This window comes from Myotis yumanensis, unplaced genomic scaffold (assembly GCF_028538775.1).
Source record: "Myotis yumanensis isolate MYYU_CA2020_CCGP unplaced genomic scaffold, mMyoYum1.0.hap1 SCAF_16, whole genome shotgun sequence".
NCBI lineage: Eukaryota > Metazoa > Chordata > Mammalia > Chiroptera > Vespertilionidae > Myotis > Myotis yumanensis.
In genome coordinates, this window is record NW_027223767.1 from 20,033,754 (window position 1) to 20,056,727 (window position 22,974).

General features: G+C 46.3%; 1 protein-coding gene across 2 annotated transcripts in view; it reads left to right on the forward strand.

The window, feature by feature from the left end:
* Positions 1 to 19,835, forward strand: part of SLC6A4 (solute carrier family 6 member 4) — a 41,966-nt gene extending 22,131 nt beyond the window's left edge. For both annotated transcript variants that reach the window (XM_070393220.1, XM_070393222.1), the window contains exons 6-14: positions 98 to 232; positions 551 to 654; positions 2,229 to 2,356; positions 2,617 to 2,729; positions 3,405 to 3,536; positions 4,728 to 4,827; positions 7,170 to 7,270; positions 11,365 to 11,532; positions 16,014 to 19,835. In XM_070393220.1, coding sequence (XP_070249321.1) covers positions 98 to 232; positions 551 to 654; positions 2,229 to 2,356; positions 2,617 to 2,729; positions 3,405 to 3,536; positions 4,728 to 4,827; positions 7,170 to 7,270; positions 11,365 to 11,532; positions 16,014 to 16,088 — 1,056 coding nt within the window. In that variant the 3' untranslated portion in view covers positions 16,089 to 19,835. The remainder of the gene's footprint in view (positions 1 to 97; positions 233 to 550; positions 655 to 2,228; positions 2,357 to 2,616; positions 2,730 to 3,404; positions 3,537 to 4,727; positions 4,828 to 7,169; positions 7,271 to 11,364; positions 11,533 to 16,013) is intronic.
* The last annotated feature ends 3,139 nt before the right edge of the window (positions 19,836 to 22,974 follow it).

Consider the following 22,974-nt stretch of genomic DNA (forward strand, 5'->3'; position numbering starts at 1 on the left):
GAGAAAAGGAAAGGGGTAGATCTCCTTTCTTGAAGGTTTTCAAGAATAAAAGACACCAACATCCACGTGGTGATCACCTGTCTTCCCTTCCTCACAGGTGGTGTGGGTGACAGCCACCTTCCCTTACATCATCCTTTTGGTCCTGCTGGTGAGGGGGGCCACCCTCCCCGGAGCCTGGAGAGGTGTTCTCTTCTACCTGAAACCCAACTGGCAGAAACTCCTGGAGACAGGGGTAAGACCATGAGGAACACGGTCCCAATAGGACAGTAGCAACAACTCAACTGTGGGTTCGATGGCAAGTCTGCAGTGATGCTTTCCATCAGAAATACACGCAGGGAAAGTACAGTTGCGGTCACTGGCTTGGTTTGTGCCCACATGGCAGAAGAGAACCCGCATCTCTTGGCACTGGCTGTGGGCCATCCCTGGAACAAGCCTGGAGAGCTGCTAATTGGTGTCTGCGTGCAGCCACGTGGGGGCGCGAGGCGCTGGCCCGCTGGCACCCCTCCTCAGCCCAGGGCCCAGCCCTCACCCTTCCTCTGCTGTGTTCCAGGTGTGGGTGGATGCTGCCGCTCAGATCTTCTTTTCTCTTGGTCCTGGCTTTGGGGTCTTACTGGCTTTTGCTAGCTACAACAAATTCAACAACAACTGTTACCAGTGAGTATCGGGGGCCCCCAAGCAAAGCTTAAAAGTGGGGTGAGTGTAAGTCAGTCGATCTGGAGGAAGGTGATCGAACCAATGGCCTCAAACCTGGCTGGGCTCAGACCAGTTGACACTCTGACCCTCAAGGGTGCCATAGGCCCCTGATCAACTCGCCCTGAGCCAGAGCCTCACCCGGGCCACTCAGGGGCTGAGAGGGGCCCCAGGCCACTTCCATTCTCTGAGTCTCTGTATATTTAAAAAAATTAATTAAGAAATTCTAAAGCAGGTTTACAAAAATTGCAACAGGCACTAAATGTTTATATTTGACTTATTGTATTTAACAACACAATTATAATGTGATCATTTGTTTATGTATATAGACACAAAAAGTATGATTGAGCAATATTTTTCCTTTTTTTTGTTTTATTTTGTTACTCCTCACCCAAGGATATTTTTTCCATTGATTTTTTTTTCTTTAGAGTGGAAGGGAATGGGGTGGAGAGAGAGAGAGAGAAATCGATTTGTTGCCTCCCACACTCGCCCCAACCAGGGGCCTGGATCAAACCTGCAACCCAGACACATGCCCTTGACCGGGAATTGAACTCTTGACCCTTTGGTGCGCAGGCCGATGCTCTAATCACTGAGACACACCAGGCAGGGCTGATTGAACTATTTTGACCAACATAGAACACCATCATTTTTATGGAAAAATCTTATTTCAGAAATGTTGATAAAAGAAAGTATTGCACCAATTACGATTTAAATATCACTCACCATCTTTAGAGTTGACTTTGTTTTAATGTTCTATCACAGATGGCAAGGTGCAGCAATCGAATTATGCTACTCATAATTACAGAATTAATTAAAAAAATGAAAAGGAATTCACACACGCCCGAGCAATGTGGCCTTGCGTTGGGACACCGGCCGGAAGTGCTACGATGAGGTCTTCTATTAAAAGTGTCAGGGTGTCACTGTGGCAGTCTTGTCACCTCAGTGACACATGATGCAAAAGCCTAAATCTGAGCGCTTCACAAATGGGAGGCCAAGCCCTGACTGGTTTGGCTCAGTCGATAGAGCGTCGGCCTGTGGACTGAAGGGTCCCAGGTTCGATTCCGGTCAAGGGCATGTACCTGGGTTGCGGGCACATCCCCAGTAGGGAGTGTGTAGGAGGCAGCTGATCGATGTTTCTAACTCTCTATCCCTCTCTGTAAAAAAAATTAATAAAACGTATATTTTTTTAAAAAATGGGAGGCCAAGATGTCTGTCGGCCCCCACCTAACCCAGCCCCTGCTTCAGAGCAAACCTTGTTTTTGAAACCGAGGTCTGTGCTGTGCTGGTTCACATCCGGGCGGTATTTTAAAACCACCCTGACCAGCTGTCCTCCCTGCCACGTGTGATAATAAGGGCAGCTTGTGCTTCCAGGCTGGTCCAACAGTCTGAGAGGCCGGGCGCTGGGAGGGGGAAGGGACACCAGGTCGGGCTCGACGTCCCTGTGAGCTCTGCCCGCTCACCCTTGCCGCACCCGAGACAGATGCTCCTCAGACTCCTGACTTGGACATGTCTCAGCCCCCCTGGGTTTTCTGCTCCAGGGACGCCCTGGTGACCAGCCTGGTGAACTGCATGACGAGCTTCGTTTCGGGATTTGTCATTTTCACGGTGCTTGGCTACATGGCTGAGATGCGGAAGGAAGACGTGTCCGAGGTGGCCAAAGACGCAGGTGGGGCCTCGTTCCGTTCAGGTCCCTTGTTCCCATGGAACTGCTTTGCTGCTCTTTGGAGCTTTTCAATTTCTAACATTTGAATGATTTCTAAATGTTTTATTTTGTTTAATTTTTCAAAGATCTTAAAGAAATGTAATGCCTTGGAGCTCTCAACCCTTTCCAGGTGTTCAGGCCATGGTGGGGATGGGGCAGCTCCCTGGACACCCCGTACCGGGGCCTTGAATACACTATAGGCTCCTCCTCCCCCTCTGTCTCAGGCCCCAGCCTCCTCTTCATCACATACGCAGAAGCCATCGCCAACATGCCGGCGTCCACCTTCTTTGCCATCATCTTCTTCTTGATGTTGATCACGCTGGGCTTGGATAGCACGGTGAGTGGTTGGGGAGGGAAGGACGGAGAGGAGAGGAGAAAGGAGGAGGTGGAGGAAGGGGAGTGGAAAGAGGAAGTTGTACCCGTTCCCTCCCATCCTACCCCCCCCCCCCCCCCCCGCCCTGCCAGGTGGTGTTGGCTGCCCCGTCCTGGTGCTCCCCCAGCCCCTAATTCACTCCTCATTGACTGTGCTTACTGCCCTCTAGTACCTTAGAGTCATGAATGGGGTGACTGGGTGTATATCCACGGGCCAGGGGCTCAGCCTATGTGAGCTGCTATTACTGTGCACGGTCCCATGGCCTGATGGCAGCAGCGAGAGGCTGGGGCAAGGTCGCCTGCGTCTCAGTGCCCTGCCGCCCACATCCGGCTCCGGGCCTTGCACTTAGCGTGGACTGAGTCTGGGCTTTGAGTTGGCGTTTCTGGTGCAGCCAAAGGCTCCCCAAGAGACCTCCCATAAAAAGTCCTCTCCACATGCTGTGTTTTCCTTCCTTCATGTCCTCAGGGATGGGCTCTGAAAGACTGTAAACAGGAAAAGGTAGTTGCAGTGAGGGCTGCTGATCATGAGCAGCTTGACCGGTCGCTCGCCGGTCTTAACCCCGCCCTCCCGTTCACCGTCCTGGAAGGTGACAGCTTTGTGCTGAAACCGCCTCTGTGACCATGTGTGCGTCCCTCTCAGTTTGCAGGCTTGGAGGGGGTGATCACGGCGGTGCTGGATGAGTTTCCGCACATCTGGTCCAAGCGCCGGGAGTTGTTGGTGCTCGGTGTGGTCGTGACCTGCTTCTTCGGGTCCCTGTTCACCCTGACGTTTGTGAGTATCCCACCCCTCGGCTTTGAGTCAGCTCCCCGAGGGCAGGAGAACGAATGCTTCAAGAAGCCATTCCTTTCCTTCCATCCCACATGGTGCCCTGGCTTTGGGGCCAAAGCGGGGAGAGGGGGAGGCTTATAAAAAGCTTGTCATCAAAGATAAAAAGAAAAGTTGTTTCTAGTGGCATCTGTCCGTAGAATCTGGAGACTGTTGGCATTTTCCAGTCGCTCCAACTAGATTTCAGGTGTGGCAGCACATCTGGAGAAAAACTAAGATTTGCTCTTCCAGTGTATTCCCAGCCCCTTGGGCTGCTTTCGTGGCAATATTGCCCTGATGTCCGGATGTGCAGAGCATCTGGAGGCTGGCGTCTCAGGTTTGCAATGTCACCTGGTCTCCTCCAGAGAACTTGCAATGGTGAAGACGTCAGATCCCCTCCAGTGATTTTTTTTTTTTTTTTTGGTAGCTGAAGCAAATACTGTAAAACGGACATCAGATAAGTACCCACAGATTTCCTAAGCTTGTGTCCTGTCTCAAGGCAGATTTTGCAGACATGAATCTTCAAGCCACGACCCAGTGTCTGTGGAGCTTTGATAGGGTGCTGGGACCCTGAGCAGGACCCGAGGGACGTATGAGTTAGGGCGGAAGGTGTGACCCATGTACTCGGTGGGTCTGGCATTGTGGAATCTCCCAGATTCAGAAAGAAAGGGAGAAGGAGAGATAGACACATCAATAATGAGAGAGAATCATCACTGGGCTGCCTCCTGCACGCCCCTCACTGGGGATCAAGCCCACAACCCGGGCATGTGCCCTGACCAGGAATCGAACTGTGACCTTCTGGTTCCTAGGTCGATGCTCAACCACTGAGCCACACCGGCAGGGCCCAGATTCAGTCTTTAGGGACCGGGATTCTCTAAGGTAGAGTATACACAGTAGGTGCTCGGTAAATTGAAGAAAGTTGAAAATAGATCAAGGCCCTTTTGAGTGTGTCTCTTAAAACTTAGTGCGAGAGGAAACAGGAAGGGGGCACTCCACTGGGAGGGGAGAGGCCTCGAGGGGTGGAATCTGGTCCATCCTGAGGCCCTTATATTAGGTCCACGGTGGGACTCCCCAGAATGATCCTTCGTTGAGGCCCCTCTGGTAAAGAGGAGGCGATGCCTCAGGCGACCCCTGACCAGGGCCTGCTCGCCTTTGCAGGGCGGGGCCTACGTGGTGAAGCTGCTGGAGGAGTACGCCACGGGGCCCGCCGTGCTCACCGTGGCCCTGATAGAAGCGATGGCCGTGTTCTGGTTCTACGGTAAGATGCTGCCTTCCACCAGCCACAGTCCTGTCTCCGTCAGCCCGCAGCCACCAGACTGGGGAAGGGCTGATTTCACCAAAGGGCGGGGCGGCGGGGAGGTGGATGTCACCTCCTGATGGCTCTGTGAGATAAGCTCAGGTGAGTGCCTTCCTCAGAAACAGGCCCTCCTCTCCGCCACCCTCGCACAGCAGGTCGCTTTTACCTGGGGAGGATGTTTTTTCCCCTCTGAGTTTATTTTATTTATTTACTGACTTATTTATGTCCTCACCCCAGGATATTTTTGCATTGATTTTTACAGAGAGAGAAAGACAGAGAGAAATATTGTTATGAGAGAAACACATCGATTGGTTGCCTCTTACATAAGCCCTGAGCAGTGCTGGAGAGGAGCCTGCAACCGAGGTACGTGCCCTTGACTGGAAGTAAACCGGGGACCCTTCGGTCCGCAGGCCGATGCTCTATCGCGCTCTATCCACTGAGCCAAATCGGCGAGGGCAGTGGTTCTCAACCTTCTGGCCCTTTAAATACAGTTCCTCATGTTGTGACCCAACCATAAAATTATTTTCATTGCTACTTCATAACTGTAATGTTGCTACTGTTATGAATCATAATGTAAATATCTGATATTCAGGATGGTCTTCGGCGACCCCTGTGAGAGGGTCGTTCAACCACCAAAGGGGTCGCGACCCACAGGTTGAGAACCACTGGGCTAGGGCTTCCCCCTGAGTTGAAATGTTTGCCCGGTGGTGACAGGCTGATGCGGTCCCTGCAGCTCACCCACAGTGGATGCTTACCATCCTGACTGGCGGTGAGAACTGGGCGGAACACAGAGAGCCAGGGCCCGGTGAAGGCATTTGCAGGGACCATATCCCACTGTCACAGAGAGTGGCCCTCAGCTTACATTTCGCAAGCAAGAGCTCCCCGCAGAGTCCCGAGGCAGAGGTTAGGAGTTTATCTTCTAGGGAGGAGGCAAGAATGTTCCTGTTTGGATGATCTGCCCTGGAAAAAACCGCCTCAGGTCCTGGGATGGAATCTGATAAGGATGAAACCACCGGGAAGGAGCACACACAGTGAGCTCACCTGGGTCCCCCGGCAGGAGTCCCAGGAGCCCCTGCGTGGGGCTGGGGAGGGCACAGGCAATCGGAGTGAAGACAACCAGGTCCAGGGATGCCTCTCTTTATCTTTAAAATCCAGAAGAGACGAATTCATTCTGAAAATGTGTTTATTTTCCTAGTTCCTATGATAATAAAACAGCTTTAGTGTGTTTGTCATTATGTATAACTAGAGGCCCGGTGCACGGATTTGTGCACTGGTAGGGCCTCTCAGCCTGGCCCTGCGCCCTCTCGCAATCCGGGACCCCTCGGGGGATGTCAGACTGCCGGTTTCGGCCCGATCCTCACAGGCTGGCCAGGGGTCTGGCGAAACCGGCAGTTCGACATCCCCCAAGGGATGTAGTGGTGCGCGAAGCGGCAGGTGGCCGTGGAGGAGCCCAAGTCTGGGCCGGGCACCGCACCACTCCCACTCATCCTGGCCCCGCTGCGCCTGCTACTGCCACTCAGTAAGCTCGCTGAGCAGTGCTCCCGCTGTCAGAGTACACTAACCACCAGGGGGCAGCTCCTGCCTTGAGGGTCTGTCCCCTGGTGGTCATAGCGACTGGTCAAATCGTTGACCAGTTGCTTAGGGTTTTGTAAATGTATATAGATGTGAAGGGGGGGCATGTTTTGAGTTGCATGTGAGTCCAGTTTTTTAAAAAGAAGTTCTCCCCACCTCCTCGGCAATTCAGATGACAAAGTTCAAGTGTGAGCACCACTCTAGACCTGCCCGAGGTACTGCCAGGCTCTCTCAGGGAAGCCAGCACAGGGCACCCTTCCTGCCCCTTCTCGATTTCTCACCGGCCGGGGTCTCACTTCTCATTTCCATGCCAGTTACTTTGACAGAAGAACCTTGATGGTGCTGTGGTTAAAATGTTCTCTTGGAAGTTTCCCGTACATGGTCATAAGGTCCAAGTCAGTCTCCGTTGAGTGGGTTCATCATTCCTAACTAAAACATAACTTTCTCTCCCACAGTACCAATACAATAAAATGTATGCTGAGACCTTAGAAAGGCCATGTGGGCACCAGGAGGGGGCTTTAGGTCTCTCCCCAGAGGTCCCCCTACCCAGCCTACTCTATGCAGAAAGAACGTTGCTGGCTCTGAAATGCAATTCTGGGACACGTTCAGCCCAGATCGGTGCCCTGAGCCCCTCCCGGGACCTTTCATGGCGGCTCCTCTCTCTGAGGGACCGGACAGCCCGCGTCCTCTCGCAGTGATCAGTCTCTCTCTCTCTCCCCGGCTGGTTGCAGGCATCACCCAGTTCTGCAGCGACGTGAAGGAGATGCTGGGCTTCAGCCCCGGATGGTTTTGGAGGATCTGCTGGGTGGCCATCAGCCCTCTGTTTCTCCTGGTGAGTTGTTCTTTCCCTCCTCCTTCCGGCCCTGGAGAAAGACCCACTCAAACACTTACAAGAAATAAATCGTATCGAAGTGAAACATACGCAGAAAAGGGTCCAAATTGTAAAGTGTACATGCCCTGCACTGTTACAGAGGGAGCACACTTTTGTAGCCAAAATCATACCAAGAAGAAAAACAGTGAGCTGAAGCCCCTCTGTGTCCCCTCCCAGTCACCGTGGCCAGCCTGGCTAACCACTCTTCTGACTTCCAACACCATAGCGTCATCCGGGCCTCGGTCACCTTATTGCTTCCTTCCCCTGCTCAGGGATCATGATAAACAACGTTTATTGAACAGTAAGCACCAGGCCAGACATGGTATTACTTTTAATCCTCCCTGCAATTCTGTGAGGTCGTATAGCTCTAATACCCCAATTTACATTAAAAGAAAATGGAGGCTTAGAGATGCTAAGTAAAGGGTCTGAGGTCACATGACAATTAAGAACTGTTCAAGGCCGGGGAAGGCTTTACTGGGCTGCTCACGAGGCCCTGGGCAGGGTCCTAGTGGTTTTATGTCCATTTTCTTTTCTTTTTAAAAAAATATGTTTTTATTGATCTCAGAGAGGAAGGGAGAGGGAGTGAAGATAGAAACTTCAATGATGAGAGAGGGTCACTGATTGGCTGCCTCCTGCACGCCCCACACTGGGGATCGAGCCCACAACCTGAGCATGTGCCCTGACAGGGAATTGAACAGTGACCTCCTGGTTCATAGGTTGATGCTCAGCCACTGAGCCGCGCCGGCCAGGTTTCTGTCCATTTTCTTAAAGATGCCCCCACACAGGTCCCCCAGTGTGACCGGAGTCCATAGTAGAATCTACTTATTGCTGAAGGAGCTGGATGAGAACATTTGGGATCAGCCGTTGCCCATTTGCCAGGACGTTTCGGTGGCCACAGCATCTTTGCTGCAGGTGCCCTGAGCTTCCCTGGTGTCCGTCTGGAGGGACTGCTGTCCTGGTCTTTCGTGTACCTGTAGGTTTATTTGGGAAGGGGGAGCTTTTCTACCTTTCAGCGCAGGAAACGTTATTATTACGGTAGACTTCCTACCTAATAAGCTCCAGCTCATTAGCAGCGTCTGGGCCATCCATTGTCCTTAGGACGTCTCTGCCTTTGGCCCAGGGCTGTGCCTTCCCCCTCTTTGAAAATAGCCCTTTTCGCGATCTGTTTTGACTTTCTCAGGGAAGCCCTTTATTTTCTGTACTTTTTGTACAACACATTAGTCTATGAGATGAACGACATGCTCACCTGGGCTTCTCAACGCTGGCCGTGCCTCTCCCCAGAATTCCTCCGCGAGGTTTCCACAACCTGAGCCAGCGGAGCAGCAGGAACGCCCAGCGGCTCTGGTGTGGGCTCTGGGCTCCAGGGTCCCCTAGACCCTGGCCTGGTCGTTCCTTGTTGCCTTACCAACTCCTTGTCGCTTTTCGATACATGATTAGAAACATATCCATTTTAGAATCCAGAAACGGTAGCAGTTTCCAGCGAGAGGGTTGGTCTGAATCACCTGCCTGACATGACTAGGAGTCGAAGTCCTGACATAAATGGGTTATTCATTTACGTTATTACCAGTGCTTCTCCGTAATCTACTTAAATCCTTTCATTTGTTTTTCAAAGAAAGGAGAGACACTGGATTCGTTTCTTGAGGGAAGAAGTCGTGTTTGTTTGCTTCAGCAGTCCCCGCACGGGCAGGAAATGATGTCCAGGGCTGAAATTTGGGAGAGGCAACTGAGGCACTCAACACGGACATAAAATTTAAGGGGGCACCCCAAATCCCAGCAATAAAAATAAATGCGATTTTTTCTTTGTTAATCCTCACCTGAGGATATTTTTTTCCATTGGTTTTTTTAAAGAGAGTGGAAGGGAAAGAGGGAGGGAGAGAGAGAGAAACATCAATGTGAGAGAAACACATCAATTGGTTGCCTCCTGCTCATGCTCCGACTGGGGCCAGGAATTGAACCTGCAACCCAGGCCCATGCCCTTGACTGGGAATGGAACCCGAGACCCTTTGGTGCACGGGCCTATGCTCCAACCCCCGAGCCTCACCGGCCAGGGCTGTAAATGCTATTTTAATGCAATATTTTTTAAAAATCTGAAATTAATGCCCAAAACAATCCCTGACGAACAAAATATCAACATTTAAAATAGAGACAGGATCCAACCCCGCATTGGGATGACTTATCTCACTCCCCTCACCCTAATCTGGCCGTGTCAGATCCTGTCTTTGTGACATATTGCGCTCAGATATTACTTATCTTGACTCCTGAAAGTTTGGCCCCCTGAAGTGTTGTGCCCGAGGTGAGTGCCTCGCCTCTCGACCTGACCCTGGCCCCAGGCTTTTACTGTTTTCACTTCTGTGAACTGCTGGGGTCTGGCGGACTGGGCGAACTCCTGGTGGACTGTGTGTTTTGGTGTCCAGCAAAACCTACATGCAGATCCTGGGTTCAGACACATTACTCATCATTCCCGGGATGCTCGCTCTCCTCGTGTCCTGTAGAGGCAAGTGCTCCCGGGCACGATGAAGAGGAGGCGCATCTGTCTTCCACTTCTGGGTTTACTCAAACAGATCCCCTGTTCTGGGCTTTATAAGGCTGCTCTAGGTAAACAATGAGTAGCTTACTAAAAATAATCTTTGTCACTGAAGCCAAGTTACAAAAAAAGAAAATATTGTCTACGAGCAAGGAGAGCCTGGGACGTGTAAAGGGGTGAGTGAGGCTGGGACGTGCAAAGGGGTGAGGCTAGGACATGCAAAGGGGTGCCTACAACAATGTGTCCTGGCCACAACAAAGGCGTGAGGCCTCCCTGAGCTGCACTAGACTTCACACCTGACATCAAGATGAGAGGAGTCACAGCAGGGATGGCTCCTAACCAGACTACCCGCCCCCCACCCCCTTCCCTGTTCCAAAACTACCCTCCTTAGTAGCCACGTCTGGAGTGAGGAGAGTAAGTCCAGAGAAAGGTTTGCGGTTGGCGGGGCTCCTGTTTTGAAAGCTTCCTCCTGGGCTTAGGACAACACTGCTCAGAAGATGGATGTGTGTTTAACAATTTCCCATTTTATTACCAGCAGACAAAGAAAAGAAGAGATATAAATAGATGTTTAACCACACAAATAATTTACATTACTGTCTTCTTTATGACTATGAAATAAAATAAAATTAAATCAAGAGCAATAAGTATTTGGCCACAGTGGTTACTAGGCAAAAACCGATACTGACGCTCTCTCTCTGGAAACCAAACTGAAATAAGAAAACGCATAAACCGAGTGTTGGGAGCACGCCGTGGAATTTTTCTTGCTCAAATTCTTCACTGAATTTTCAAAGAGAAAGTAGATTAGGCTGCTTTTTCCTTCCATTGTCCCTTTCATTACGGGGGCCTGTGGCAGGCAGGCATTCGTTGTTGGGATGTCTGGGGGCACAGCCAGCCTTGTAGCGACCCCAGTTAAGGCGCTTAATGCAGGAAGCAGAGAGCCCTGGGGTAGGGGAGAGAAGGAGCACAGACCCAGGAACCTCAATCTCTCTCCTGGACATAGGTCCCTTCTATCCAGCCAAAACCACCGCAGCCGAGGAAGGCAGGAGGACATGGGAGCAAAGCAGAGGGGAACAGGAGGCCCCCGGGCTGGCAGGGGCCGGGCTGGCAGGGGCCGTGGAGCTGTCAGGCAGGTTATTCCTCCCCCATCTGATAAGAGGAGCCCAACCACTTCTGGTGTCGGCCGATCTCTTCCCCTTTGCCCTGAAGGGGGTGCTGTAACTCCCTTATATAACATTCTGAGGTCTTGGCACCCCAACTCCCGTCCCATAAACCTCAAATCAACGCTGTAGAGGTTGAGGTGGGGGGTCGGGAGGAAAGTCAAGATAAGCACCTGGCTGTTCTATTTTGCAGTAAATGAGGCACAGGAATCGGTGCATTTAGTGTGTCAGAGTTCAAGCTAAGATACTGCACACAGTTTGGGAACTTCCTGAAAGTACCTTAGCTTTACATTTGGTGTTCGTGGTACCAGAACTGTGTCTAGTTGCACAGATATCATTAAGATTTTTAATGTTTCTCGGAATTTCTGTTTTAGTTCATCATTTGCAGCTTTTTGATGAGCCCGCCACAGCTGCGACTTTTCCAGTATACTTATCCTCACTGGAGCATCGTCCTCGGTTACTGCATAGGGACCTCGTCTTTCATCTGCATCCCCACATACATCATCTACCGGCTGATCATCACTCCAGGGACACTAAAGGAGGTGTGTACTCACTAGTGTGTGTGTGTGTGTGTGTGTGTGTGTGTGTGTGTGCAGACTGGTAATTGTTTGGGGAGAAAAGGATTCTCTTGTTATGATCTATTCAAAGGAGATAAGTCCACCACATGAAATTCACCTTATATATTTATACTAGAGGCCCAATGCACGAAAATTCATGCAAGAGTAGGCCTTCTTTCCCCCGGCTGCCGGCACCGGCTTCCCTCCAGCCCCAGCTTCGTCTGGAATGACACCTGGAAGGACAACCGGTCTAATTAGCATATTACCCTTTTATTATTATAGATAACTTACACCGTGCAGACCTCGCACGGCTGCCACTGTCCTCTTAAGGCATTTCCCATAACCCTCAAATCAACAGTGAAGGAAGGAGCTGGTCATTTGGGAGCAGCATGGTGTACAGCGTGGGGAGTATGCAGTGTCCTAAACTTACCAGATAACTCTTTGCCTGCTGCTTGCCATTGGCATCAAATCAGTGGTGCCTGGGGCAATATACAAAATTTTTTCTATTTTTTAAAAAAAATATATTTTATTGATTTTTTACAGAGAGGAAGGGAGAGAGATAGATAGTTAGAAACATCGATGAAGAGAAACATCGATCAGCTGCCTCCTGCACATCTCCCACTGGGGATGTGCCCGCAACCCAGGTACATGCCCTTGACCGGAATCAAACCTGGGACCCTTGAGCCCGCAGGCCGACGCTCTATCCACTGAGCCAGACCGGTCAGGGCAGGCTCCTGATTCTTGGTCCCATGTTCTCCCTTTAGTTGCAGCTTCTCTTTTGTCCTCAGTTTGCCCTCTCATAGTTCGCTGATGTAGAAATTGGAGCTAGAGGTTAGGGAGAGGTGAGTTGCCTTTTTTTTTTTTTTATCCTATGTTGTAGAATTAGTAGTTCAGGTCGCTTCCAAGTCCGTAGGTGGGTGCTCTTGTAGGGGATAAAGCTCAAAGGGGAAGAGTGGTATTTGGGGAAAGCTAGAAGAGGTGGTACTCCATAATGAGCTGAAAACAGATGGGCTGGTCTCTGGGCCCTAAGAAGCAAAACCCAAGCATGAGACCAACGCACTCATCTCCCTAAAACGCCTTCTAAGAAACATGAGGCAAGAGAACATGAGGCAATTAAGCATCAGCCCTTCCTGAGAACTGAGTTCATTGCTTTGTCCAAGTAGGAAAACTGAACTCTAGGCGAACAGAACTCTGTAAGGAGTTACTAATCTCCTACACCCAACCCTGTCCTGTCACATCTCATTCCGCCCAAGGGTCTTGAACTCTGGTGTTGCTTGAAACACATGCTCAGACCTAGTCATTGAATTTGTTTCTTCAGGTTGTCCTTTATGGCAGCTGTGAGGGGCCCCTGGCTCTGTTGACTCAAACCCAGAGGCCAAGGTCAGGGGTGGGAACTCAGTTTAATAAATGTCAGTATTCTTTGGGCACAGACTCAAATCTTGGTCATCTTTCTTGCAAATTCCCCATTAGCCACAAGGATATGCCACCCAGAGATATATACTTAACAGAGCTCAGATCCGTCAGTGGTAGAGGTAAGGCTGGTCGTAGGGCCATCTTCGCCAGAGGCCACCAGAGAGGGAACAGCGAGTTACCAGTCAAGGAGGACCGGGAGGGAGAAGACCTGCTCAGCTAGGACAAGTTATTTGCCTTCCCGTGGCCTTAAAATGTGCTCGTCAGACTGGATTAACATTTCCCAAATGTTAATATTTTCTGAAAATACATTTTTATTGATTTCAGAGAGGGATAGAGAGATAGAAACGTCAGTGATGAGAAAGAATCATTGATTGACTGTGTCCTCTACATCCCACACTGGGGATCGAGTCCACAAGTCCACAACCCAAGCATGTGCCTTGACTGGGAATCGAACTGTGACCTCCTGGTTTATAGGTCGATGCTCAATCACTGAGCCACACCAGCCAGGCTCAAATGTTAATATATTTTAAGGATCAATCGTTCCATGGCTTATCAGTAGGCATTACTGCTGGGGGCGGGGGGGGAGGGCGGGGGATTTTTTATGTAGTCAAAAGGTTTTGGAGAATGCTGGGTCAAGGCAAGTTGAATAGGTTTCTTTACTGCAGGACTTCCCAAAAGCTTTAAATGCCGACGTGCATCTTAGTCTCTGAGAGCGATAAAGCATGTCCTGTTTTTTTGCCAAGAACACCAAGGGACGGTAATTATTCGTGAATACCATTCTTGATGGTCTATAACAGGGATGGCGAACCTTTTGAGCTCGGCGTGTCAGCATTTTGAAAGACCCTAACTTAACTCTGGTGCCGTGTCACATAGAGAAATTTTTGATATTTGCAACCATAGTAAAACAAAGACTTATATTTTTGATATTTCTTTTATATATTTAAATGCCATTTAACAAAGAAAAATCAACCAAAAAAATGAGTTTGCGTGTCAGAGGTGACACAGGTTCGCCATCACTGGTCTATAACATTCTTTCTATGAGGGAGGGAGGCTGCATATGAAATGTTAATATGGTAAAAAAAAACACATAAAGACTAAGAGAAAGGTAAGCTTCTTAACTCTTATGGGCCCCGGCCATACACCAGGTTGGAGTTTGTGGAGCCACCACTTGCCCACCTGTAATTTGGAGGATACCACATTCACCTGTAGGTGGAAGTCTCAAGGTTGGCGTCATCAACTCGATTAGGCCATTCACAGAAGCTCCTGGTACTCTGCACAAGATACTGGTCCCTGATGAGTAGGCATCCAACAGGGATCCATTTCTTAGATGAGCACCTTGCAGAAGGCCAGGGCTGGCAAATTTTGAGAGTCACAGTAGTCTGGCCACTGAAATGCTGCCAAAATATGAAAACAAGGGTGGCCTGGCAGACTGGGGGAATCAGCAGCCAGAGGGGCAGCTGAATAGGTCAGTGGGGGCCAGGGTGCAATGTGGTTCACCGTACACCTCTGTGCTTTCTTCTCCTTCTGTGCAACACTTAAGACTAGAGTGATCTGTGCCCAGTTCCCAATTAGCAAGATATAACTCTGTGTAATCAGGTTACATATTCCATTTAATTGGCTTACATACTTCTGTGTAATCAGGTTACATGTTCATCTGTGGGGAAGGAAGGTTTGAGAAGTGTTGCTTTCTATAACTTCACATTTCAAAGCAGCTGATAGACACTGCAGGAATTCCTTTTTAAATGGGTCTCCTGGGTGAGGTTTCCGTATTTGAATATTAAGATCATTAGGAACACAACATGTACAATTTTGTGAATTTCATTAACTATGAGAATGGCACTTTTTGAATTCTATAGGCCCTGCTCATCAAAGAACTTCTAGAACCAGGAAATAAAAAACATTGAGGGGGACTATGTACTTTTTAAAAAAAAAAGTATTTATTGATGAGAGAGAGAGAGAGAGAGAGAGAGAGAACATTGATTTGTTGTTCCACTTATTTATGCACTCATTGGTTGTTTCTTGTGTGTGCCCTGACCAGGGATCGAACCTTCAACCTTGGTGTATCAGGATGACCCTCTAACCAACTGAGCTGCCAGGCCAGGGCCATGGACTATGTTCTTTTTAATCCAAAATACAAAGGACAAGTAGTAGAGCTTCTCCTAAAATCAGTCCATCAAAAAAGGTGTTCGGATCCAATTTTGCCTGCTTACAGTGGTCAGACTTTGCCATCAAAGATTTTACCAAGCAACTTCATAGAGGTTTTTCTAAGCCTCTGCAGCGCTGCTGTTTTCCCTCCGCCGCCTCCCGGAGCTGCTTCATGCCACCCTGCTGCTTTTGCAGGCGAGCTGTCTACTGCAAGCTGCCTACACAAGCCCAAGCATATTTCAGATCTGTCTTGAAGCTTCTGTGTACCTCAGCTGTTTCTAATGCTAAAGTTCTCAGCTTCCCCCCCCCCCCCCCCCCCCGTGATGACGACTATGTCAGAATGAGATGACTTTAGGGGTGATTTCAATGGTCACATCTTTTAAAATGTAAATTATGCGATGAGTTGCACCCTGGTCTGAACGGACCAGTATGCCTTTACAGGTGGATTCATGAAATCAGTAACATCCTGGCTGTGACATGGCTGATGGCTCTGCCTGTAGTGTGTGTGCAGGGCTGAGGGCGGGAGGGCGCCTGGACACAGCACTCACTCTGCTCCCCGAGCCCTGTGGCCACATGAAACCTCCTCCTTCCAGAGAAAAAGATGCGTTTTCCTAGGTCTTCAAAAGCATGCTATAGGCCAGCAGAGTTCTATTGAAGGCCCATTTTCTCCCTTGAGTGATATAATGACTTTCGTGATTAGTTTACAGATGCCTGTAGCTCCCGAATATTCCATTTCCATTCACCCTCGGGGAATGAATAAATTAGGAATTCCTTTGAGACTATTCCAACATACTATGAAATGCCATTAAAATGCTATTTAAACTTTGTTGTAATATTAATGTTGGGATACCTTTTCAGTACTGTTAAATCACACGAATGTTTATAACAACCTATTTTCTTCCCCACAGCGTATTATTAAAAGTATCACTCCAGAAACACCAACAGAAATTCCCTGTGGGGACATCCGCCTGAATGCCGTGTAAAACGCTTTAACGAGAGGAGGGCGAGTGGCTTCCCCACCGCCTCTTCCTCCAGCTCTGACGAGTCGAGTCGCACCGTCTTCTGCCTCCAAGTGAATGAGTTTCCAGCTAAGCCTGACAATGAAAGGGCCTTCTTCAGAGAGACACAGTCTCCAAAGACTATGGTGCCCAGACTCCTATGGCCTCCAGCCACTTCTTCCTGTGACATCTCCTGGACATGTGACCATGTTAGACTCTGTGATGCAGCCGAACTGGACGATTTTGGATGCGTGAGGGTGTGTATGGAGGTGATGAAAACCGCCATGTAATCAGTTAGGACTAGGTTTAGAATCAAGTCTGTGAACGTCTACTGTATCATTTCTCGTTATGATCCTTGGTGTCTGACATCTGTTTGCTTCTAAAGTCCTCATTGTTCATGGATGCATACGCCATTTATTGCTAGGCATTTATTTTCTGAGTAGCATAGACTTTCATAGCTGGATCTACTAGACCCCTGTAACCCATGTGCTGCTGTGGAGTCAGGAGAGGAAAATATAAGAAACTAAACTGAAAAATAATGTGAGCGTGTGTGTCTGTGTACTGTTGTTTCAGCGTATCCTTATCTTTATTCCAATACTTTGGGCCTGTTCCGAATGATTTGCATTTCCACTAATTTTTCTTACATCAACCAATTCTACCTACTCAGATGTGTATGAATGTTATTATTTGAAGCATATAATTACTACGGCATGTTCTGCCACCTTTTCCTTTTCCAGGGACACGACTTGAGCCCATAAACCTTTCTTTATGGGCCAACCTTTAGCATTTGCTGAACTTTGTCATATCCCTGTCTTTCTCTGCTAAACATTTTGTCAGCAAAGACTATGCTACAACCTGTCATCCCACAAGTAGCATAATAAAAGCAAAACAACCGTATGCTAAGTGAGAAGTTATATACTTTAAAGTCACCATGGAAATCATACATTATTTAAAATGCAGAGAGAGTTACAAAAAAAAGACTAAATTAGGAAGGTGAGCCTAGATAGTACTTGCTTGAGAAGCATGTTAGAGAATGAAATTTATAACTCCAAGTACGAAAAAGGAAACGTTGAAACCAGGAATATCCCTATACTGTAGAAAGCTTTTCTGGTCTACTTGAAACAGCCTGAATTTTTTCTTCAATATCAGAGTTAAGTCATTGATTTTTTATTAAAATCTGTTGAATTTAGTTCCATGGGAGGACTATTTCAAAGCCCTAAACTTTTTTCTTACTTTCTGTAGTATTGCCCTATTTCCTCATTACTTAACTGCCTCTAAATTTTAATGAGAGAACAATACTTGAAAGTTCAGATCACTACATTAGAGGCAGAAACAAACCTGATGACAAAGCTAATTTCTTTGTTCTTCTTAGCACCTGGAAATTTCTAAAAAAAAAAAAAGGCGAACTTGTTTTATTTCCTCTATTAAAATAAAATAACACCCCTCTCAATTGGTTTAGTAGGCATTTCCCACAATAAACAAATATTTTAGGATGGATATTAAATATGTCTGTCCTTTTGTTTCATATAGTTGCAATCTAGTCAGCATTGTTTCTACATTAGGTGTTTCAAACAATTAACCTTTTCAAGAGAAGTCTTTTTCAGAAAATGACACAACATTGGAATTTTAGGTGGTAATTCCTCTTATCAACACATCACAAAACTCATGTCAAACTGTTGCTGTACCACAAATGCAAGTTTTTGTCTGTTTCTTAAGTTACCAAAATAGATTTTCACTGGCCAGCTAATTTGGAAACAGTGTGTATTGGTGGAGCATTTCATCAGAAAAAATGCCTGCTGAAGAACCACCTTCTCATTTAGGGAAGAGAATAGATATCAGTCCTTCAATTCTACAATTGAAGATTCCAAATATAGTAGCTTATTTCTAGCAATTTTTAAACACAGTCCAAACCACAAATATTTGAGGAGGAGGAGGAGGTATCACATCTTTATGCTAAAACACCTAAATTTCCATCGAGCATTTGCTAATTTAAAAGAAAAAAAGGTATTTTGAAAGATTATTCTTATTCAAACTCTATTATTAAAGGTGTACCTTAAGAAAACTTGATATATGAAAAATGTATATTTTAAAAGATAAAACTAGGGACTTTAAAGAATTTGCAGTTATTTCTCCAATGGCATTTAATATGATTTGATTTACAAACAATTTTTCAGGATACTTTGTGTTGGGTGTACCAGTGAGGTGCTTCAAATTCCAGATTATGGTTAATTGAATTATATAAATGGCATTTCTTTCCCCTCATTTTTACCTTCTTCTTCCACAATACTTACAAATAAGAATAAGGAAATTTCTTCCACTCTTCACCTCTGTCAAAAGTGGTAAAATGGTTCCAGACTGTTTGGCTCAGTGGATAGAGCGTTGCCTGAGGACTGAAGGTTCATGGCATTCCATTCCCGGTTGGGGGCACGTACCTGGGTTTCAGGCTCAATCCATGGCCGGTCAGAGCGCATGAGGGAGGCAACCATCTGTGTGTCTCTCTCACATCAATGTTTCTCTCTCTCTCTCTCTCTCTCTCTCTCTCTCTCCCCTCCCTCCCTTCCACTTTCTCTAAAAATCAATGGAAAAATATCCTTGGTGAGGATTAACAACAACAAAAATAGTGGTAATATGTTACCACAAAATAACCAATGTTATTTTTTATATGAAACATTTTATTTTTAAACTTTAGTAGAATTAAAGATGAGTTTTATTTGTATGAAAGTAGAGTCCCCTCGCCGAACCGGTTTGGCTCAGTGGATAGAGCGTCGGCCTGGGGACTCAAGGGTCCCGGGTTCGATTCCGGTCAAGGGCATGTACCCTGGTTGCGGGCACATCCCCAGTGGGGGGCGTGCAGGAGGCAGCTGATTGATCTCTCTCATCGATGTTTCTAACTCTCTATCCCTCTCCCTTCTTCTCTGTAAAAAAATCAATAAAATATATTAAAAAAAAAAAAAAAAAAAAGAAAGTAGAGTCCCCTCTTTAAGACACACATGAATGATTTAAGTTGTGGACTGTTACTGCAATAACTATTAATGTCATGATAGATTTGTTCGGTCTCATTAAAAAAACCTTCCAAACTCTTAAGTTTAAAATAGAAATCTTAGTTTTAACTGTATATTGTCAAAACATTTACATATCCCCCAAAATATTGCTGCATGCCATTTGCAAATATTTAGCATCAAAACTACCTAGAATGAGAGACATTAAATTTCAGCAAAAGCTAAATAATTATAAGTCTTTGCAATTTGTGCAGAGCTTTAACTTTAGTGTGCTTTCACGTATCTCATTTGATTATCAGAGCTCTGGGTGACAAATGTTATTCCCCCAACTTTGCAGATGAGGAGCCTGAGGCTCGAAGGATTAACTTCCTTCCCTTCTGGAGTAAGATATATCAGAGGGGGTGATTTGGCCAAATTCACACAGCTGGCAAACTCTAGAACAGGTCTTATGCCTAGATTTTCTGATTGCTGGCCAAAGATTATTTGCATGTCTATCTTTAAAATCATCATCTATAAAAGTCTAAACACATAGATACTAAACTCAAAAGAGATAATCATGAGGGATATGTTCTCAGCAGACAAGGGCATGCATTCTCCTACGTAATCCTATATAATAAAAGGATAATATGCAAATTGACTGAATGGCGGAACGACCGGCCGCTATAATGCACACTGACCACCAGGGGGCAGACACTCAATGCAGGAGCTGCCTCCTGGTGGTCAGTGCGCTACCACAGGGGGAGCACCGCTCTGAGGGCTGGTGAGCACAGCGGTGGTGGCGGGAGCCTCTCCTGCCTCCATGGCAGCGCTAAGGATGTCCAACTGCAGCTTAGGCCCACTCCCCATAGGCCTAAGCCGTCAGTTGGACATCCTCCCAGGTCTCCTGGACTGCTAAAGGGTGCAGGCCGGGCTGAAGGTCTTTCCCCACTGCCACCCGCCCCCTACCCCCCCCCCCCCCCCCCCCCCCCCCCCAGTGCATGAATGTTATGCACTGGGCCTCTAGTTACAACATAACCATCAAAATCAGGAAAATAAATTTGATGCGTTACTGCCATCTAATCTCAGATCCCATTCCACACTGTCCTTTTAGCAAAAGGATCCACTCCAAAATCATACTTTTCATGTAGTTTGTCTCTCTTGTTTCCTTCAGTCTGGAAGTTTCCTAGTCTTTCCTTGACTTTCATGAACTTGACATTTTAGAAAATTACAGGCCACTTATTTTGTTGAATGCCCCTCAATATGATTTGATAATTGATTATTCATGATTAGTTTCAGGCTGTGATTTGGCAGAAATATCGGGGGGGGGGGGGGGTGATTTATTCCCATACTGGTAATGTTAACTTCAATTACTTAAGATAGTGTCTGCCAGGCTTTCCATTGTATTCTTTTCTTTCTGTAATTAATTCGTATTTTGAAGGAATTGCTCTGAAACTGTGCAAATACCCTGTTTCTCATCTAACTTTCAAAACATTAATTTTTTTACAGGTTCTTATTCAGTGGATTATAATCCGTTGTTATTATAATTTATTTCAATGCTCAAATTGTCCCATATTTAGCCAGTGAGAGTCCTTTCAAGCTGGCTTTTGTCCTTTTGACATGTCACCCTAATTCTTGGAAAACTTTCTTCCCTTCTGGAGTAAGATATTTCAGTATCATCTTATACTTTCTCTGCAACAGTCACTTCTCCAAGAGGCTCTGATTTCTTTTAGTGAAGAATGTTTTTGCATCTATAATTATTTCTCTATCACAAAAACAATGAATTCATACCATTATCTCCAATTGTAACACCAAACTATAAAGCTCATTCTAGTTTGTTTTCTCTGGAATCCATGAAAAACATATCCTTGGGTAAGGATTAAAAACAACAAAAACCTCCAGCATCCCATCCATCAGAATGGCTAAAATTAAAAGACAAGATGACAAAAGATAAACAATTAACAGGTATAAGCAAGAATGTGGAGCAACTGCAACTCTCATACATTTTGAGTATATTTTGGTACTATTTCTCACAGTATCTACTAAAGCTGATGTATATACCCTATGGATCAGCAATTCCATTCCTAGGTATTACCCAATCAAAACATATATATGTACACACTAGAAGACAAGTAAAAGAATGTTCCTAAAAGCATTATTCATAATAACCCTAAACAGAAAATAAACTCCATGTCCATCAATAGATGGATAAATACTATACTATCTAGAAGACAAAAATCTGTGGTGTTAAAAGTCAAGGGCGGAGGCATAGTCTGGGAAGGGGTTTGAGGTTTCTTCTGTGTAAATCCATTAAACTATATATTCATGACACATGCACTTTCTTTATGCATGCTATGCTAATTTTTTTAAATCCTCACCCAAGGATATTTTTCCCATTGCTTTCAAGAGGGTAGAAGGAAGAAAAGGATGGGGCAGGGGGAGAAACATGGATGTGAGAGACATCCATCAGTTGCCTCCTACACAAGCCCCAACTGAGGCCAGGAATCTAGGTGCACGGGCCGATGCTCTAACTGCTGAACCACACCTACCAGGGCTATACTACAGTTTTTAAAAGATTAAGAATGTTCTGTAACTTGGCATAGACTTATCATATGTGGAATCTTACTCTGAGATAGAGCTTTTGGCTATAGTAGCAGGAATCCAATTCAAACTGGCCCAAGAGAAAAAGGAGTATTGGTTTAAGTATCTAAAAAAATATATATGCCCCACTAGAACCAGAGATTCAGGTCTTTATCTTTCTCTTATTTCTGCTTTCTTTGGTTGGCTCTATTCTGTCAGGCAGCCAGACTCTCATTCTTTGCAACTCTGGACTTACCTCATCTTCACTATCAGCAATGCTAGTGGAAAACATCTTTTTAAGTTCTGTCAAATCTCAGAATTGGCCTAGCTTGAGTCACATTCTTGGAGCCTATTCAGCCCCATTTGATCACTAGACTAAGAGTAGTTAAGGGTACTTTCCCAAGGAAAAATCACGGCACTGTTCCCAGAAAAGGTGTGAATGAATGCGAAAGGCAAAAACATCTATATATCTGGGGAAGGAGAAGAAACCCTTAATTTGTTGCTTCTCCCTGAATTATGCCTAACTTAGTTAATAAAAGTAATACTATTGGTCTGGCCAGAGTGGTTGCACATCAACCTATGGACCAGGAAGTCACAGTTCCATCCCCAGTGAGGGCATGTACCTGGGTTATGGACTCAATTCCCAGTGTGGGGCATGCAGGAGGCAGCTGACCAATGATTCTCTCTTATCATTGATGTTTCTATTTCTCTCTCCTCTCTTTCTTTCTGAAATCAGTAACAATATGTTTTTTAAAAAAGTGAAATAGTTGGCCCTCAAACACAGGGGTGAGGGAGGTTAAGGGCATCAATCTCTTGTACAGCCGAAATCCGTTTTAACGCCTGTAAAATTTAACTACTGGTAACCTACTGTTGACCAACCGTAAGCCTTACCAATAACATAAATGGACAATTCACATATTTTGTATGTTATGTGCATTATATACTGTATTCTTACAATAAAGTAAGCTAGGGAAAGAAAATCATAGAGAAAATACATTTACAGCATTTACTGAAAAAATCTGTATATAATCAGACTCACACAATTCAAACCTGTGTTGCCCAAGGGTCAACTCTAGTATAGCTTTTGCCAGCTAAACCATCCAAGCTACTTTATGAGTCTTGGAACTACTTACTGTGAAAGGGAAATCGACAGCTTTTTACCAGATCCCTCAGACTAGTCTCTCCCTCCTACACTTATCTTGTATATTATGGTTAAATTAATCTTTCCAACATATGGCTCTAGTTTTAACAACCCTAACAAAGGAACCACATTCTCTTTCAAAGTTGAAGATTTTTAGCCTGCTACTCATGGTCTT